General features: G+C 41.5%; 1 protein-coding gene across 6 annotated transcripts in view; it reads right to left on the bottom strand.

Moving 5' to 3' along the window:
- ATG10 (autophagy related 10) overlaps window positions 1–13,527 on the bottom strand; it is a 141,973-nt gene extending 128,446 nt beyond the window's left edge. For all 6 annotated transcript variants that reach the window (XR_013233081.1, XM_077347516.1, XM_077347518.1 and 3 more), the window contains exons 1-2: window positions 13,380–13,527; window positions 2,568–2,690 (exon numbers count right to left, since the gene is read on the bottom strand). Coding sequence is in view for 5 of the 6 variants with exons in the window: in XM_077347516.1 (XP_077203631.1) it covers window positions 2,568–2,690 (123 nt within the window). In the remaining variant the exon portion in view is untranslated. The remainder of the gene's footprint in view (window positions 1–2,567; window positions 2,691–13,379) is intronic.
- Window positions 13,528–15,015: the final 1,488 nt, after the last annotated feature.

Here is a 15,015-nt window from a genome sequence, read left to right as displayed (position 1 = left end):
TATATTTATGTTTCCACTAAAACACAATGAGCCAAATTCAGAATGTACCTGTGGTAGAACAAACCAATTTTGTCTGCACATGCAGCTGTATATTCAATTAGGCACAATAGCTGAAATCCAAATCTAAGCAGTAGAGCAGAAAAGAAAGGAGAAATTTAATAGCCAGTTTGAAGTCTGACTATTCCCTACTTTAAAACTGGGTACAAGTCAGAAGAATTTAGGTATTCGTAATTTCCACAGAAATTATGGGACTAATATACTTAAATTAAATATGGAGCAATACTTTCAACAAAAGTTAAGTTTGCCTAACATTTTTCTGCATTGTACCTACAATTCCAGCTGCCCCCACTAGCTTAACCATGCACAGAAAGCAAAGAGTATGACATCTCCTTCTACAACATTAAACTGGGGCCCGGATATTCTGCATATAAACACCGATATTTACCATGGGTATGGGCAAGCCTCCAAAATCATATACTCTTTAGTGATTGGAATTCAACAGCTAAAATTGATTTTTCACACAAACATACAAAAGTAGCACAAAGTACACATATTCTACTAGGATATGCTCAAATGATTACTTGAACACTTCTGTGACCTAAACCCCAGCCATATAAAAATTCAAATTTTCAAACATGTCCTGTTTCAAAATTTAGAATTGCATCTATTTTTATAAGTAACTTAACCTTGTATTATATCAGAACAGCTACAAGAGGCTGAAAAAAAAGATTTTATTCAAAACCTGTGATGAGTAACAACCTCTTACAAATGAGGAAGCAGGGAAGCTTTCAATTCGCAAAGAAGATGCTTTCCTTTCTTGAGGTTATGAATTTAAAATTTATTTATTTATAACCATTATGTATTTACATAATTTATATTCTAACTTTCACACAGGGACTCAAGACAGATTACACATAGTGAGCCAGTACAACCACAGAAATGGGAAATTCAATAAACAATACATTAGGATTTTAAAAATCTGGAAACATCTGAAAGAACTAAAGTTACCCAAATAGGAGGTCTCCTAAATTATTTGGGGGAATTTAGCTTCAGGAAATGTAGAAAGATGGTGGACCTTGGGATCTCTACCAGTGTTTATGGGGATTGATCCTTTAGAGAAACTCAAAATAACCAGCCAGATGTTAAACTGGAATACTTTTTATTAAGGAGAATAAAGGGGTATAGCAAATTAAAAATAAATAAAAGAAACACACAAAACATTGAAAAAACACACAAGGCTAACTTTGAGAATGATAGAAAGGGGAAAGTATTTGGGCAGAAGTCAATATTAGCAGTCACAACGTGGAGAAAACTAAGGATTCAGTAGTAAAACAACCAGCTTTTCACAGAAGAAGGGAGGCAAGCACACAAGTAGGAGGTGTATGTATGGTGCCCAGAACACACACACATAGACTGGGGCAAGGAGACCTCTTGATATAGGGTGAAATGCTACCCTAGGCTATGCTGACATGTTTGCTCCAAAAACAGTGATTTGATGAGTGTTTCAGACTTAAACAACGATCTGGGAGACACCTTAATGGGTTCCCAGGAGACAGACAATGGCTGTGATTGCCTTACTGGGGAATAACTATTGGTCTAAAATGGTCCTTGATAACCGTTTTGGGTAGCAGTGTGTGAGAAAATGATCTTGGGGTACTTGTGAACTGTAAGCTAAATATGAGCAGATATTGTGATGTGGTGGTAAAAAAGGCAAATGCAGTCTTGGGCTGTATCAACAGAGGAATCACATACAAATCACAAGATGTCATAGTCCCACTGTATACCACATTGGTCAGACCCAACCTAGAGTACTGTGTGCAGTTCTGGTGGCCTCGCCTCACAAAAGATGTGGAGAAAATTGAGAGGGTTCAGAGGAGAGCAAATAGGGGACCAAGCCCTATGAGGAATGCTGGGGTACTTGAGAATCTTCAGCCTGGAGAAGAGGAGGGTAAGAAGGGGACATGATTGCTGTCTTTCAATATTTGAAAGGTTGTCAGAGAAGGGCAGGTAAAGGTTCCTGTTGGCAGCAGAGGATAGGACCCACAGTAATGGGTTTAAACTACGTGGACAACGATATCACAGAGTAGTTTGGCAATGAAATAAATTGCCTAGGGAGGTGGTGAGCTCTCCCTCACTGAGTCTTCAAGCAGCATCTGAACTTATCCTGCACGCTTTAGGCTGATCCTGAAATGGGCAGGCGGTTGGACTAGATGGCATGTATGGCCCCTTCCATCTCTATGAATGTATAATTCTACAAGTAGATCTACAAAGAAAGCACTGAGTTTTCTAAAAGGAAAACAATTCTTATACAATGCTCCTAATTTATTTTCTTTTTTAAAATTGAAAAGCTCTCAAAGAATATCTTCAAATCACTTTTTGAATTCAGAAAAGTTTAAATAAGTTTAGAGGTCCATAGCAGAAGCTTCACTGAAAAATAGTAACTCAAAGAGCACACATTTACAATGGCCAAAGTATGTAAATGGAAGACTAATGGAAATAACTGGAAACAACATTAGACACTTAGATAAGCTAGCGGACTTTGTTAGAAAATAAAATATAGCTAGTACCTTTACGCTTCTCCACTCCCAACCATCTCCTATTTGTTGCGAGTGTTTGATAAACTCTGCACAATACTCCTTGAATTTAGCCTCTTCCAAAAAGTGCTCCTCGCCATCCAAGTCACGTGACATCTAAAAAGAAAAAGGGAAAATATATATATATATATACACACACATTAGTATTGGCAGATGCAGCAGAAGTTAAAGATTATAGCTCTCTCAAATGAGGTTAGAGGGGTGATTAATGATGACAAACTACATTGCCAGTCTCTACTCCTCTATACCAGTGGTCCCCAACCTTTTTATCACCGGGGACCACTCAATGCTTGACAATTTTACTGAGGCCCGGTGTGGGGGGAGGTGTAGTTCTCTACTCTCAACCACTGCCCTAACGCTCTCTGATCGCTATGGTAATGTTTAAACATCCCTTCAAAATAAGATACAGACACGCCACAACAATGAACATAAGGAACATTTTATTTTCATGGAAATTTTAACTCATGACAATGACAAATCAATGGGAACCCTGAGCGTGTTTCTCTGCAACGAGACAGTCCCATCTGGGAGTGATGGGAGACAATGACACCCGAAGTGTGTTGTAAAGGGCCGGGGGGGGGGAATGAAGTAAAGGGCCAGGGGGGGGAAGGCGTCCTTCGTAGCCCACCTCCAATTAGTTGACGGACCACATGTGGTCCGTGGCCCACAGGTTGGGGATCGGTACTCTATACTACAGTCCTCCTGCTTGGTCTGCCAGTCCCTTATGCTAACAGATAACTCTTCTAAAGGCACAAGTTTCCTTACCTTTACTATAAAGATTTTTAATTACAACTCTTTAATCATTAATTTTGAGGAAGGAAGGCGGCATGATATCCCATCAGATCTTGGAAAATAAGCAGAATTTAAAACAGTCACCAAGGAATGCTCTGCAGAGGAAGGCAATGGCCAATCACCTCTGCTTCTCACTTGCCTTCAAAGCCCTTTGCTAAGGTCATCTAAAGCTGGCTGTAATTTAACAGCACTCTACACATACAATTAGTTGTTTCTTTCTTAGGAGTATACTGATTTCACACAGAGCTGTATCCAAACTATGGCTGGAATGGACATTGCCCCACTCAAGAATTATATGGCCCTAGCAACAATCACTTTCTAGAGAGAAAAAAACATGAAGACAGTAGCTGGCCATCATGCAGTCCAATTCTATAGTATTTTTACTCTGAGATCAACCCTACTGAGTGAAATGGAGCTTGTCCCCAAATAATTGTGCCTAGGATCGCAGCCCTAATGTGACTTTGCTCTTCATGAAGTTCATGGAGAGAGAATCAAGCAGCAAATTCAGTTAGGAGTTACAGATCTACTGCCAGATTCTGAAAACCTCATGAAAGGAGGGAGAAGAGGAGATCCCAGCAACTGAGATGCTTGAGAGCCCACGAGACAAGAATTGACTGTTAATTCAGCTTGTAGACTTAAAAGTACGGGGGGGGGGGGGGTTGGGGTGCAGTGCTTATATTGTTTTTAGACTAGGAAGGTACCAAGAGTTCTTCAGATTTCTACCTACTAAGGTTTATTATACAGTTGTTATTAATTTACAGAATTTGAGGGAAGGTTTTTGCTTTTTTTATTCACATGCCAGTTAATTCATACAGGAATTGGTTAGTAGGGCAGGGCAACAGTATGTTGGTATTGTTTTTCAGAAGACACTATTTCATTTCCTTTCACCGTTTTTTGCCTATTAGCATTGACATTTATTGTTTTATTAGCTATTACAGTATTTTTCTTCCTTTTTTCTTTCAAGAAACTTGCAGCAGCTTACATGATTGGTATGCCATTTATCCTCACAACAACCTTCTGAAGAAACACATATGGTTCAAATTATATTTTATTTATCAGAAGATTCAAATCTGATTCCTATTGGGCCTTTAATCATGGACACATTTTTAATAAAGCCTATGCAAGGACCTTCTCATTCTGCTCCACACTCCAAGGTCACTACTAGGGTACATAAAGAAGACCAAGCCAGCACACATCTGGCACAGCAGCATCTCTCCAGCAATCCTAAATCTAATTTATCTAATCTTCTAAACTTGGAAATAAAAAGCAAACAAGTGAAATGGACACTTCTGGATGGAATAGTCAGTTTCCAGCCACAGAGTTTTCTGCTGGTCTTATAATAAATTATAAGAGAGCAATACAGGAGGCCTTTTTAACCATCCATGGTTTTAATAGAGCAGGAACAAAAAAGGATTTTCTATTCATAGTTCATCCAATGCCATGTTGTAGCAATGTATGTATGGGAGGAAGAAAAGCAGAAGTCAGCATTGGGAAAGTGATTCACACCTTTCTAGTTTCTGGGCAAATTCGGAAAAATAGACATTATGTCACCAAAATAGCAGAATGGATGATGTTTCTAGCAAATGGCTGCACATATCATGGCTGCCTGTTCATCTGGCAGGAGAGGATTTTTCATAGATCTTTTCCTTTACAATAATAGAGCAATTAAAAGCTACAGGTGAAGGATCACTGCCAATGTAAAGTATGCAACTCCAATAATACAAAATGCTAGTCTCTATCAGGGGGTGCACGATCACTGAACAAAATTATTCAATGTACGAGAACTGTAAGATGAATTTTACTGCATGAAAGCAACTGAAATATTTGATTTAGCCACGTAGAAAACTAATCAGGTACAGTCAGGTTTGTCAAGTAAAGAAAACCTGCCAAATATCTTCTGGCATTTTGCAAGTTTAATAGTCCTACCACTGATTTTATAAGTTCTAACTGACTGCCAGTTCAGTTGTTCTAAGGCTGCCGCCTGGTACAAATCATCTCCCTTATGTTGACTCACCACACAGGGAGGGAGGGAGATAGAGGGCGCACGCACATTGGTTGCACTCCTGACCGCTGAGTCATCTGCCGAGAGCCCCACTACAGAGAGGAAGCAGCTCCATGCCTACCATCTCGCTGTGATCAGCAATGTTATGAAAGCAGTGCATGGCACAGTATTATATGATGCCAGTAGGATTTGGAGAAAATCTAGTGGAGTTCAAAGAGAAGTGCAACAAAACTATAGAAAGCATTCACTCCACTGTTTTAGTTCACCAATTGCATCTTGTAATTGCATGTGCTTATTCCAAAATACAACCACCTAGAACTTCTGAAGCATACAATGATTTGTATACTTTCACAAGAAAGCATTGTGTTTGTTATCTTTATACAATGTCTTCTGAAACAATGGTGGATAGGCCACTTAGCTAGTGCTATCGTTATCCATCAGAAAAGTGTAAATATAATGGATGTTCCAAATTATTTTGCAATACCAGTAAGATACACAGTAGTGCTACCAGACCTCAAAATGGAAGCAGTCCCATCACAAAGTCAATATGTCAAGATCAGTTTCATAAGCCTAGCTCTTCTAATGAAAGATGTGCTGTGTAGTTTTGCCCCTGGCAATTAAGCACTACTAAGCAAGGAAATGCATTTAAGCAGAGCTGTAGAAATTGTAAACATATGTGCATCTATACTGAAAGAAAATGACATAAAGAGCTGCCAGACTTTTTAAGGAAATTAATTTACATTTAGGGAATGTATATATTCTATTTGAGGCAGCAATTATGGAGCAAATCATGCAAAAAATGTCATGATATGGAAAAGTGAAAAGGAGATGGAAGAAGTACTCAATGGGAGGATTTCCAAACCATGTGCATTCTTGGATCATGCAATTAATTCTCTTCACACTTTAACCTGAAAGGAACTTTTAATGAGGTATAAGACTATGCAGTTTCTGAGGATGAAGTATGGTCTAGTATATTTCAGCTATAGACATACTACCGATACGCGGATCATTTCTGGATAAGAGATCAGGAATGCCTGTCATACACCCAATTAATGTTGATCTTTTGTAAAAATGTCTGTGTAAGCAACATATTATTTAATGACAAAGGAAAATGATACATGACCTGTCTCCTTGGATTCATAAAAGTATACAAAGCAACTATGTTGTGCAGTGATGTTTGGTGCATCAACAGCAACATGTTAGGCAATACTGTCCTACCTCATAAAAGGTAAAGGTAAAGGTATCCCCTGTGCAAGCACCGGGTCATGTCTGACCCTTGGGGTGACGCCCTCTAGCGTTTTCATGGCAGACTCAATACGGGGTGGTTTGCCAGTGCCTTCCCCAGTCATTACCGTTTACCCCCCAGCAAGTTGGGTACTCATTTTCCGACCTCGGAAGGCTGGAAGGCTGAGTCAACCTTGAGCCGGCTGCTAGGGTTGAACTCCCAGCCTCATGGGCAGAGCTTCAGACATCATGTCTGCTGCCTTACCACTCTGCGCCACAAGAGGCTCTGCCTTGATAACTTGATGCCACCCATATTAATTATCCCAAAACAACTAGACTGTGAGGTCCAGATGGATTTGCTAAGAATAGGCAAATGGGCATCAACATGGCAAATAAGGTTCAACATGGACAAGTGCAAAGTAATGTACATTGGAGCCAAAAATATACATTAACCATTAATATACATTGAGTTGTAGTAGATAACTACCTGAAGATGTCAATTCACTGTGTAACTGCAATTTTTTTAAAAAAGTAAAAGCTATACTGGGGACTTAGGAAGGGGATTGAAAACAAATAATCCAGTATCATAATATTCCTGTATAAATTTATGGTGCAGCCTCATTTGGAATATGGTGTACAGTTCTAGTAACTGCACTTTAAAAAGAAATTATAGCATTGGAAAAGGTACAGAAAGGGGCATCTGAAATGATTAAAGGTATTTAATACTTTCTGTATGAAGATTAAAGAGGTTAGGGCTCCTTAGCTTGGAGAAACAACCACTGAGGGCTGACATGGCAGACGCTTACAAAATTGTTCACAGGAAAGAGAAGGTAGAGAAAGAAGTACTTTTCTCCCTTTCTCACAATATAGTAATTCATGGCACTCAACAGGTTTAGAACAGATAAAAGGAAGTCCATCTTTACCCAAAGAGTAATTAACATGTATAATTCACTGTTCCAGTAAGTAGTGGAAGCTACAAGCATAGACAGCTTCAACAGGGGTTTGGATAAACATATGGAGCAGAGCTAATCGGTGACTATTAGCCACAAGGTATAGATGGAGCTCTAGGTCTCAGGTAGTGGTGCTTGGGAGGCCATAACAGGAAGCTTCTGGAGTTCTGGCCCTAGTGGTGGATCTCCTGATGACATCTGAGGTTTGGCCACTGTGTGATACAGAGTGCTGGACTGGATGGGTCACTTGCCTGATCCAGCACAGTTGTTGTTGTTAGGTACAAAGTTGTGTCCGACCCATCGCGACCCCATGGATAATGATCCTCCAGGCCTTCCTGTCCTCTACCATTCCCCGGAGTCCATTTAAGTTTGCACCTACTGCTTCAGTGACTCCATCCAGCCACCTCATTCTCTGTCATCCCCTTCTTCTTTTGCCCTCAATCGCTCCCAGCATTAGGCTCTTCTCCAGAGAGTCCTTTCTTCTCATGAGGTGGCCAAAGTATTTGAGTTTCATCTTCAGGATCTGGCCTTCTAAGGAGGAGGCAGGGCTGATCTCCTCTAGGACTGACCAGTTTGTTCGCCTTGCAGTTCAAGGGACTCGCAAGAGTCTTCTCCAGCACCAGAGTTCAAAAGCCTCAATTCTTTGACGCTCGGCCTTCCTTATGGTCCAACTTTCGCGGCCATGCAATTGCAACTGGGAATACCATAGCCTTGACTAAATGCACTTTTGTTGGCAGGGTGACTCCAAGATAGCTGTCGCCAAAATACTTCCTGTCCAGCATGCAGAACCAGCTAGACAGGCACAAATTAAGGGTCTCAATATGTGGCTGAGACAATGGTACAGGGAGGAAGAGTTTAAGTTTATTAGGCACTGGGATGATTTTTGGAAGAAACAGGATCTATACAGAAGAGATTACTTCCACTTGACCCAAGAAGGAACCAGGATACTGGCACTTAATATTTAAAAGGTGGCAGATCAATTTTAAACTAAATCCTGGGGGAAAGCAGGTAGGAAATGACACATCTCTGATTCAGGATGGCTTATCTCTAAGAAATGAAGGGTTAGCTGTTACTGTTCTAGAGGGAAGATTACAACTGGTCACTGAAAGGTTGACAAACAGTACTGACTGCCTGACACCGTCTAGAGGCCAGGAAGAAGGTTGTAGGCCTAATGTGCCCAAGGAATTATAGATGTTTCTATGCAAATACTACAAGTATCTGATGTAAAATGGGGGAGCTGGAATGTTTTGTGGTAGGAGAGAACAGACATTTTGGGCTGTCATAAACTTGGTGGGATGTCGATAATCAGTGGGATACTGTGATTCCTAGTTATAACTTATATCGGAAGGATAAGGGTTAACATACAAAGTAATGAAAGCACAGAAACTAATGATTTTTTCCCCTCTGTCTTCACTGTATAAGACGGAGGCACTTGCCCTCTCACTGCCAATTTTAGGAGGAGTTTCAAAAGACCTGAGTCAGATTCATGTGATGAGAGAGGAGGTCCTACAACTGATGGACAAAACTGACAAATCATCAGGCCCAGACAGCATATAGACAAGAGTTCTGAAAGAACGCAAATGTGAACTTGTGCATCTCCTGAGAAAAGTATGTGATCTATCACTAAAATGTGCCTCCATTTCCAAGGACTGAAAGGTAGCTAAAATAACCCCCATCTTTTAAAAAGGTATCAAACCCAAGAAATTACAGGTAGATCAGTCTAACATCAATACCAGGTAAATTAATGGAATCCATTATTAAAGACAGAGTCAGTAGGCACATTGATGACCAAAAGCTACTGAGAAAGAATCATCATGGATTCTGGGATGGAAGATCTTGTCTCACTAGCCTTTTTTTCTTTAAAAGGGTGAACAAGCATGCAGGCAAGCGTGACCCAGTAGAACTTGTTTACCTAGACTCCCAGAGAAAATTGATAAAGATCTTTATGAAAGGCTCCTAAATAAACTCAGTAGTCATGGGATAAGAGAACAAGTCCTCTTGTGGATTAAAAATGGTTCATTAACAGAAAACAGAGTGAGAATAAATGGGCAGTTTTTTGATGTAGAAGGTTGTAAGCAGTATGGTATCACAGGGCTCAGTACTAGGTCTGTTGCTTTTTAACTCGTTTTTAAAATATACATTAATGTGCTTTTTAAAGGGAAACTAAAATAAAGGAATTAAACACCTACCCTATGAAGAAAAGTTTATTTATTTTATTTATCCTTGGATTTATATTCCACTCCTCCTGGCATTGCTGGCTCAGGACAGCTTCCAATATAAGAGAAACAGTACTATAATTATTATTTTTAAAATATTAAAATTATTTAAAACATTTTAAAACAGTTAAAACATACAGTTGTATAGACTAACTAGAACAATCAGAGGGTCTTGGCCTTTTCTGGGGGGAGATATAAGAGGTTAATGAGCAGAATAGATAAACTAATGAGCAGAACACATAAAAGGATTTCTTCACCCAAAGAGTAATTAACACATGAAATTCAGTACCCCAGGAAGTGATGGTGCTTACAAGCATAACTGCTTCAAGAGGGAATTGGATAAACATATGGAGCAGAAGTCGACCAGTGGCGATCAGCCACAAGGTATAGATGAAACACTATGTCTAAGGCAGTGATACTTTGTATTCTTGGTTCCTGGGAGACCACAGGGGAAGGGCTTCTATGTAGCACCTGGGTTTTGGCCACTGTGTGACAGAATACTGGACCACATGGGCTACTGGCCTGATCCAACATGGCTTCTTTTATGTTCTTAATGCAAGATGGTTCTTAATGCAAACAGATCCTTTGCCACAGTCCCCTTCTTCATACCAATCCTGGTCTGCCTTAGTGGTCTCCCATCCAAATACTAACTATGGCCAACCCTTCTTAAGCTTCTAAGCTAGAGAACTCAAGTATTCTGACTGCAATAAGCACTCTCCCCCATCCTCACAATTATTTTTATGACAGTTTCTATATTTGTCCCCCTGATTTTCTTTTTGCTTCTAGTATATTTCTGACATTTAGTTTTACTATTTTTATTTCCTATTACTTTTATTTCCTTGTTGGAGTGGGTATTTCAATAACTGGGAATGTTGAAACACATTATATGACCTGATGATCCTGTCAGGCTGAGAAGCATGCAATATAAATGCATTAAATGAACAAACTAATTACAACTTGATCATTCAGAATTTGTGCAGGCATGTTACAGGGCTTTAACTGATACCTTTGATGTTGTAGGCTGATACACTGCTGCATTTAAGGCCTCAGCAACCTAATCCTGAGCAGTCTGTCTTTTTGGTAAAGAGGTTGGACAGGGCTTCTTTTTTTAATTGCTGAAGTTTAAGTTTAATTTTGTCATTTTTTAGAGTTCAATTTTAAAATTTAATTTTTTTAAAAAAATTGTTAACTCATAACAACAAGATACCAAATCAACTGTAATCATCTGGATTTTGTCTCTGAAATCTGTTGTTGTTGTTATGTGCAAAGTCGTGTCCGACCCATCGCGACCCCATGGACAATGATCCTCCAGGCCTTCCTGTCCTCTACCATTCCCCGGAGTCCATTTAAGTTTGCACCTACTGCTTCAGTGACTCCATCCATCCACCTCATTCTCTGTCGTCCCCTTCTTCTTTTGCCCTCGATCTCTCCCAGCATTAGGCTCTTCTCCAGGGAGTCCTTCCTTCTCATGAGGTGGCCAAAATATTTGAATTTCATCTTCAGGATCTGGCCTTCTAAAGAGCAGTCAGGGCTGATCTCCTCTAGGACTGACTGGTTTGTTCGCCTTGCAGTCCAAGGGACTCGCAAGAGTCTTCTCCAGCACCAGAGTTCAAAAGCCTCAATTCTTTGACGCTCGGCCTTCCTTATGGTCCAACTTTCGCAGCCATACATTGCAACTGGGAAGACCATAGCCTTGACTAAACGCACTTTTGTTGGCAGGGTGATGTCTCTGCTTTTTAGCTGAAATCTGTTACTCCTATTTATTTAGTACAGCCTGCATCATAACTGGTCACTATTTAATATTTCAGTTCCACTTTTTCTTCACATAACAATTACACTATATTGGTAAGATATACTCTTTTTTTGTGATTTCCGTGATCAGAAACATCCTACCTTATCCCTGCCGTCATATCACCTTTACTGATCATTGTTTCTTTTCTTTCCCTAAAGGTAAAGGTAAAGGCATACCCTGTGCAAGCATTGGGTCAAGTCTGACCCTTGGGGTGACACCCTCTAGCGTTTTCATGGCAGACTCAATACGGGGTGGTTTACCAGTGCCTTTCCCAGGCATTACCGTTTACCCCCCAGCAAGCTGGGTACTCATTTTACCGACCTCGGAAGGATGGAAGGCTGAGTCAACCTTGAGCCGGCTGCTGCTGATTTATTTATTTATTTATGCAATTTATATACCACCCCTCACTGTGTCACTATAGCAAATATACCATGCTACATTTATCTTTAACAGATCCTAAACCTTGTCTCTTCACAATCTCATTTCTTTTTGGTTCACAGTTCTAATGTATTGGTGAGGATGAATGGATGCCAGGGTACAACTCTGCAAACCCTGCACAATTTTAAAAAGTACAAACACATGCCAATTTCTGCCTATGCGGAAGTTGTCTGAAGAAAGGCATGGAAGCTTGAACTGTTCCTGGACAGGACGGCCACCCTAGACAAAACTGAAAGAGTGCTAGTCTGAATTCTAAATAATAAACATACTTGTTGCACATAAACTAGTGTTACTGCAGCAGTGAAAGTAACAAACACATTGTAAACACACACATAGGAGGGAACCATAGCCTTTTGGATAGTCTGTTTTAAATTTTAAATGGCTAAATGTTTTATCACTACTTCTGACCCTTGCACGCTGTTCAGATTTCAGGGTGAAGCTAAAAATGACAACAAATGCCTTTGGGAAGGTATTGGTTTTCCCAATAATTATAGGAATGCACAAGTTTTACGAGGGACCTAAGGATCAGCTTGTAAGCAAATGTTTTAATGTCTTCCAAAGGTCCTTTAGAAAATCAACACATTCCTATGGTCAGTCAGAAGGAACCAATGATTCCCCATCGTCATTCCTTTCAGCGTCATTCCCGTCTCAGACCAAGGCAGTCCCTGCTACCAACAGGGAGGAGCTGACCTCCCCCAAGTGAACAAGCAAATGGGCAGATCAGGGAACATGCCCCGGTAAGTTTTCCTTTACTCTGCGCTTTGAACCAGGCGCTACCACAATGTCGGCCATGAACACATGAAGCTACCATTCTGGAAAGTGTTCCTATGGTGAAATGCGTGCCGAGACAACAAATGCAAAAAGGAAAGGCTGCATCACTCCAGACACAAGGAGACTCTCTGTGTGCGCGGGCGTGAGAGAGAACTCCTGCACTTGGAAATGCTGCAGTGCTGCGCTGACGGGGAAGAAACTCCGAGGAGAATCCTCTGAAATGCACATAGCCACTCGAGGGAGGGGAATAAGCAGTGGTTGGGTTGGGCTTTGTTGCCTTTCTGGGTGGTATTTCTGTGTGCGGTCGCGGAGATTAAGAGAAAAGGAGCGTCAGTCTGGCTGGGCACGAAGCTAAGCAACAGCCCAAGGGACATGCCCTGGCAAAGACGGAACAAGCCTGAAACGCAGGCAAATGCCAGGGCGGGAGTTTCCAAACAGCATCACCAAGGCGCATCGCGCCCATGGAGAGCCTGAAAGAGAGGAGCCCCCACCCCTCCCCCAGGAAAGGAGAGACAGCCCTGCCACTCTTCCGGTTTCCCCGTCCGTTGCTATCGCTTCGCTCTCGAAGCAACCCTCCCTCCTTCCTCCCCCGCCCCTCACCTTCGCCTCCCGCCAATTTCAGGGACAGAGAGAGAGACGCAGAGCAGACGCCGTCCCCTCCCCCGCAACTGGAAAGGCTCGGCGCAGAACGGGGAGGGAAAGGTGAGCCCTTTAGCGCAGGCGTAGAAGCGTCGTTTAGGATTATCACTCCCTCCCCCCATCCCTTCTAGACACTGGACCTTGAAAGCGCATGTCCCAAACTGAGCGCGCGTGAGAGGCGGAGAAGAGTATAACCTTGGGGGAAGGGGAATGGATATGAGGTTTTTGCGAGCTCCTGTTAAGCAACCGAGTCCCTCCCCAAGCCCCTTCAGAAGGAAAAGCTTTGTGAGGCTATTGGAACTCTCATCTGAGTCCTGGTGTAATAAAATTTATAGTACTGCAGTCCTGGCTTTGTTTTGGGTTTTGCTTCCCAAGTTTCTCCTGTAATGAGGAGGGTTTAAAAGGTTACAAGCTCAGTACTGAAAGACGAAGGTAATCCATACCTGCAATGTTCACAGCGTTTGCTAACTCACTGCAGCCCCGAGGAAACGACATAAAATTCTTGAGAGTTGGCCACCGTTTTGAAGTTCATCGTTTGAAGTTCATCGCTCTGACTCATCTCATCCGAAATTACAAGCTGTTCTGCTAAAATTCTCTGGAGAGGTGGTGAGGAGCTGGCAGCGACCCACCTTTCATGTGTCTATAGCCCTAAAGCTAGAAGTGTGTTTTTATTTGTTCCCAACCATAGGCAGGGTGAAGTAACTCCCCTCAGATTTCTGGGTAAACCTAAAGGGCAAAAAATTGAGTGAGGTTGCCTCAGTATAGTTAACTGGATTTTTTCCTACCAAAGTGGGGGGATCATTGTAATTTGGTTGCCACAGATAAAAATGAATTGTGCTATCCGTGATAGATGCTGCCATCTGAAAGACACTTTTATGAGATTAAGACTTATTAAATAAAATAGAGCTTATTTCTGAGTAGGCCTGCTTTGGTTTGCTTCCTAGTAGTTTCTGTCCCTGGCATTTCACCAGTAACTGGCTGGCATTTTCTCAGATAGGACACGGCAAGATGGAAATTCCTTCCTCAATTTGCTAAATTACTTTGTGCCAGTCACAAACTTTCACCCTAGTCTATAGGTTCTGTGGGAGAATAAAATGGAAATAAGAATGTTGTATGCTATTTTGGGTCTGTGGGACCATAGAAAAGAGACTTAGTAGAGCATTATATATAGTTTCAATAGAATGTAGCTTGACCACAATTCATAGAGACCAGAAGGCCTGAAGTAGCCATTAGCTATAAATGGGGCACCATGTATGCTGCTTGAAGTAAAAGGATAAGGGAATAAAAACACCCCTCAAAGTGCTACACTCCACGAACTCCAGAAAGCTGGTCATCCCCGGCCCCAGGGAGTCGCCTCTGGCTTCTAACAGAGCCAGGTTTTTCTCTGTTCTAGCCTCCACTTGGTGGAATGAGCTCCCAGAAGAGATCAGGGCCCTGTTGGAACTAAAACAATTCTGCAGGGCCTGCAAAATAGAACTCTTCCACCAAGCTTTTGGTTGAGGCCAATGAAACAACACCAGTTAGAGTCCCCAGAAGCCCCTCCCACCACCAACTGTACCCAATCAGAGAACAGTGCAAGGCAACTCCTGATCCTGCA

The sequence above is a fragment of the Paroedura picta genome, chromosome 7 (assembly GCF_049243985.1).
Source record: "Paroedura picta isolate Pp20150507F chromosome 7, Ppicta_v3.0, whole genome shotgun sequence".
Taxonomy (NCBI): Eukaryota; Metazoa; Chordata; class Lepidosauria; order Squamata; family Gekkonidae; genus Paroedura; species Paroedura picta.
This window is presented reverse-complemented; position numbering and strand designations above follow the sequence as displayed.